The 4,717-nt window shown below is 32.4% G+C and overlaps 1 protein-coding gene across 1 annotated transcript; it reads right to left on the bottom strand.

The window, feature by feature from the left end:
• Nucleotides 1-2,824: 2,824 nt before the first annotated feature.
• On the bottom strand, nt 2,825-3,928 carry LOC111215514 (ethylene-responsive transcription factor ERF034-like). Its single transcript, XM_022719048.2, has one exon. It carries the CDS (start codon nt 3,841-3,843, stop codon nt 2,995-2,997), a length of 849 nt encoding a protein of 282 aa, XP_022574769.1. The 5' UTR covers nt 3,844-3,928; the 3' UTR covers nt 2,825-2,994.
• Between the last annotated feature and the right edge of the window lie 789 nt (nt 3,929-4,717).

Here is a 4,717-nt window from a genome sequence, read left to right as displayed (position 1 = left end):
TTATTAACACTTGAGACGACAACTATTTGTAACTGAAAATTTCCACACTCATCCCTATAATCGCTGTGTTTAAAACTATCATGTCCTAAAACTAAGGCTGGGTGAAATCGCCTTATTGCCACATGGGAATAAGTATATTAGTATTCATCTTTTTATAAGGCGAAGAAAATTACAAAAATGACATATTTTGTGGCTAAGGTTCCCATCAAAAATATTGGAGAATAAAAGTTGTCATAGATGTTTTTCATCCTAAGTTGTTATTAAGGTTAGATCAATCATCAAAGTGATATATAAAAGCAAGGATGGTATAAAATTACCATTTTTATCTATATTTTGCTTTTTGAATTTCAAGTCCAGTTCAACTGTAGAAATATTTTTTTAGAAATTAATAGCAAATCCAAAAGAAAAGGGAAAAAATAGGTTTAACTAGTGAGCATTACGTACAATAGGCATAATTATATTTGTTGGGCTCCAAATAAGCTTGTATTATTCACATATAAAACGAAGGCAGTTATTAGGATGTATTAAATAAAAAGGTTATTCATAATTTGTTTTAAAATCGTTGATGTAATTAAGTCCTCGAGATAACTTATAATAGGTTGCAGTTACGGTTACAGTCTTCTTCCTTCGCGTAACACTTGGGCTCAGTAATAGCGTCGGGGACAAAACAACAAATACATCTGGGTAAATGTTTTTGGGCGGTTGGGCATATTATTCCCCTTCAATCGTTTCTAGCTGAATTGACCGCTCTAAGACCTTGGCCATCCACAACTATATAAACAAAAATGTAACAACAATCTCATTTGGAAGAAAAAATAATTATTGAGGATATTGTGCTGTGACTGCAATGGTGAAAACAATAAATGATGAACAAAATCAAACTTTTACAAACACATACATTCATGAAGAGAAAATAAAGTAATCAAGATAATGGAAAAGATAGCGAACTGTGATAACTGCATATTGTTCTTAAGATACACGTTTATTTTTTATTTTTTTGAATATTATGTTTACTCGTTTTTTGGTGTAATTTCTATTTATAAAATTAATTTCTAATGATAGTTTAATGATAGTGATCTCACTATTAAACTAGCAATGTGTCTTGCATGGAGATCCATAGCATGGAGATCCATAAAAATTGGTTAGATTTGTTTGACCAGTTTTTTTCTAATTATTGTCTGGTAATCATATTGATGTTTAACTTTTTTTTCTTATTAGGTTGTTTATAGAAACACTTAAACTATTGTGTGATAACTATATTAGAACAATACGTATGGGTTATTAATTGAAGTACTTTTTCGGAAAAAACAAAATATTAATTGTTTGGTAAAAAAACATCTGAAAAAAAAAAAGTCCATGTAATGATCATATCACACCAAAAATTGTGTATTGAACTGGAAATAGTGATTAAAATTATCTATTTACATATATTTTCTGTTTGTACTTTGGGCTTTGACCCGTTTAATCAAATAATAGATGGCAAAAAAAAAGATTTGTTGTGTGTCGCCTGATAGAACCTTACCCTATAGTTTTAACGTGAACATTTTGATTATTACGTATTCTATGGGATATATTGTGGAAGTGTCATGCATCAGTCTTATATATACAATAATCCCATTTCAATAACATTAATACATTTCCAGAATTAAGAAACACAAATGACAGATTAGGAAGTTTTGGGGGTACGTATAACAAGATATACATCACGATATGAGTAATAAATCGATAGGTTGCTATCACACTGAGACGTAACTATTTGTTGTAATTGTCTACATACATTCAAACCTTAAAATCATGAGAAAATAGAAAACTAACCCAACATTTTATAATTATTACTACGTATTGAGATAATGATAGTGATCTCATTATTACACCCACTATGTTTTTATTTAGTGACCTGTCTTCAACTATCCTCAAGTCTCACCAAATACCATATACAATACATGCATGTATATCTGCTCTTTGTATATAGTCGAATATTACCAATTGTCAAGGAAAATAATAGTAGATGCAAAGTTTTTTTTGAAAAAAAATAGATGCAAAGTATATGATGAATAAAATCGTAATTATTCATCATATTATAAATTGTTGTTTCCCCCTTTTCATAAACCAATTTACCTATTGAATGAATACATTGATATATGATGAATATATCGTAATTATTCATCATATTATAAATTATTTTGTCTACTACGTATAGTTAATAAGATTATTTTTATCGTGGACGAAATCTATTATTTGAAAGGTGTGAAACTTGTCTTAACGAGTTTGATAGGGACTTTTTCTTCTTTTTACTAAACCGTGTGAGCAAATAGTTTCGTGCAGTGGGTTTCACCTATTTTGCCATTCACTGTTATATGTAATGACAAGCGTATTAAATAAAAGATAATTGTATATCTAAAACAAAGTTATTTGTCACTTTCAAATTGAAGGGTCCAATATGTTTGGGAATCAATAACAGTCTTCACCTTGCCTCATAGTGGTGAACAAAGTAAGGTGTTGGCCAAAAGCAATCACCTTATTACAGTCTATATCCTTTCACTTTTGACATACAATAAAGAAGTAGACAAATAGAAAAAGAAAAGAAAATTAACAAAAAAAAATGTAAAAGTTGCAAATGAAAGATCCAAACACACCATCACCATGTGACTAATGTTCTTTTCCAACGCCTAAGTTTGTTTTTCTATTATAAATCTTGAAATAAATTTATCAAAAGTTTGTCGCCTTCTTCAACCATCAGTTTCATAACCAACATCAAAAAAAAAAACTCATACACTATATTTGACTGTTCTTTTTTTTTTGGGTTTGTAGCTTTCTTTTAAAATGTTCTCAACACATTTATATTACAAAAACATTCATCAAACGTCTATTTGCTAAAAACAAAATAAAAATAAAGAAAAAGAAAAAGCAAACCAAACGTAAATAGAGAAATTAAAAATGAAGGGGAAAAAAATAAAAACCAATTAGGTGTTAGAGTGAGGTGGAGAGTGTGATTTAGTCATTAAGACAGAAAAACGGCTCCTCAAGCCGAAACCCAGCATCGGCTCCACAGAGCTGCCACGTGGACGAGTCATACCAAAACGCATCGTTTCGAATAATCCCTATTTCATTTCCACCGTTAAACAAATCCGGCAAATCAAACAGTTTCTCTTCGTCGCTATCTTTGTCCACAAACGACGTCGTTGAGGCACAAGAAGTTTCCGACAATTCTTGAGTTATAATGTCCGAAGAAAACACCACACTGTCTGATAACGACTGAGCCATCACTGCTCCGCTCGGCTCGGCTTCAGTTTTTTCAGTAATGTCTGAATTATCCACGTGGAGTCCGTCGGAATCTTGCCAATTAACGGCGGCGGCGGTGGCAGCAGCTTGAATGTCTTTAGGAGAATTAGTGACCGGACGAGGAAGCTCGCCGGCTAATTCAGGAAAGTTGAGATAAGCCGTTGTACCTTTAATGGCTAAAGCCGCCACGTCATGAGCTCGTGCAGCCATATCAGCCGTTGGATAAGTACCGAGCCAGATTCTTGATTTCTTCCTCGGCTCTCTGATCTCGGACACCCATTTTCCCCAACTCCTCATCCGTACTCCTCTATACGTCGGATGCTTATCTCCGCCGTTGGTCTTCCGCCGTTTCACTCCTTGATCATCAAGATCTTGGACGGCTAATGATGATAATGATCTTTGAGATGCTTTTCTTTTAGGGTTTCCTAAGTTAGAAGTTGATGATGATGACGATGATGAAGATGTCGTGGGGGAATAGGATAATGAGGCGGAGGAGGAGGACACGGCGGAGATAAAGGTAACTTGAGAAGCACTCTTCTCCATGTTGATTTGTGTTTCCATTGTTGGAGAGAAGCTTTAGAGAAAAGAGGGTTTGCACAGAAATAGATGTGAAGTGGGCTATTAATATTCCTCCACAATCTTGTTTTTTCCTTTGGCTTTTTCATATTATAAGGAAAAATATTATATAGAAAAAAAAGATATATAATGGTATCCTACTATATAAAAGGGACTAAATTCAAGGCTTTTGGGACTATCCACCTCAGCCAAAATATTCTCATCCAAAAAAAATTAGAAATAAATATCATTTAGAAGATAATTAACTAACATACGACTTTTGATATTTCTAGAAATTTCAAATTTGTAACTGCTAATTTATTAATAGAATCATATGTCTATATTGAATTATGTTCTATTTTTACTCGTTAGACTTCAAGGGTAAATAAATTATTAATTTATAATATATATAGTTTATAACTTTATATTGTAGTTATAAATAAAGAGAAAATAACCGGGGAGGGTGAAGAAGCTCATGTAAAATTATGTAATTAAAATGGTAAAATGGTGAGTATGATGAGGTGATCTAAGAAAATTTGTTGTACAAATTATGGTGTTTTCTTCGTCCACTATAATGATTTAAAATAAAATATATATTCACATAAATAAGTCAATATTTGTTGTTTTTTTTGGTAAGATGTTAAGATTATCATTTTCTGAAAGGTTACACTGTTGTTTTTAAACAACTTATTACAGCAAGGAAACAAAAACAACCAACAACAACTCAAGGTAAAAAAAGCCTTGAGGAGGTCTTATACAAGAAAGATAAAAAGAAGTAGAGAAGAGGAGAAAGAAGAACTTCCCGGGTAAGAGAGGAGACGGTCACGCATCATACGGTCGAGAGAGGCAAGGATGACTGATGAAGGTGAGAAGACAGCTG

Source organism: Brassica napus, chromosome A5 (genome assembly GCF_020379485.1).
Source record: "Brassica napus cultivar Da-Ae chromosome A5, Da-Ae, whole genome shotgun sequence".
In the NCBI taxonomy this organism is placed as follows: domain Eukaryota; kingdom Viridiplantae; phylum Streptophyta; class Magnoliopsida; order Brassicales; family Brassicaceae; genus Brassica; species Brassica napus.
The sequence above is the reverse complement of the archived record's forward strand: the minus strand, read 5'-3'. Positions and strand labels throughout refer to the sequence as shown.

Bases quoted from the DNA above. Each gene is read 5' to 3' on its own strand.
- LOC111215514 (XM_022719048.2), bottom strand. From the start codon at position 3,843: ATGGAAACACAAATCAACATGGAGAAGAGTGCTTCTCAAGTTACCTTT.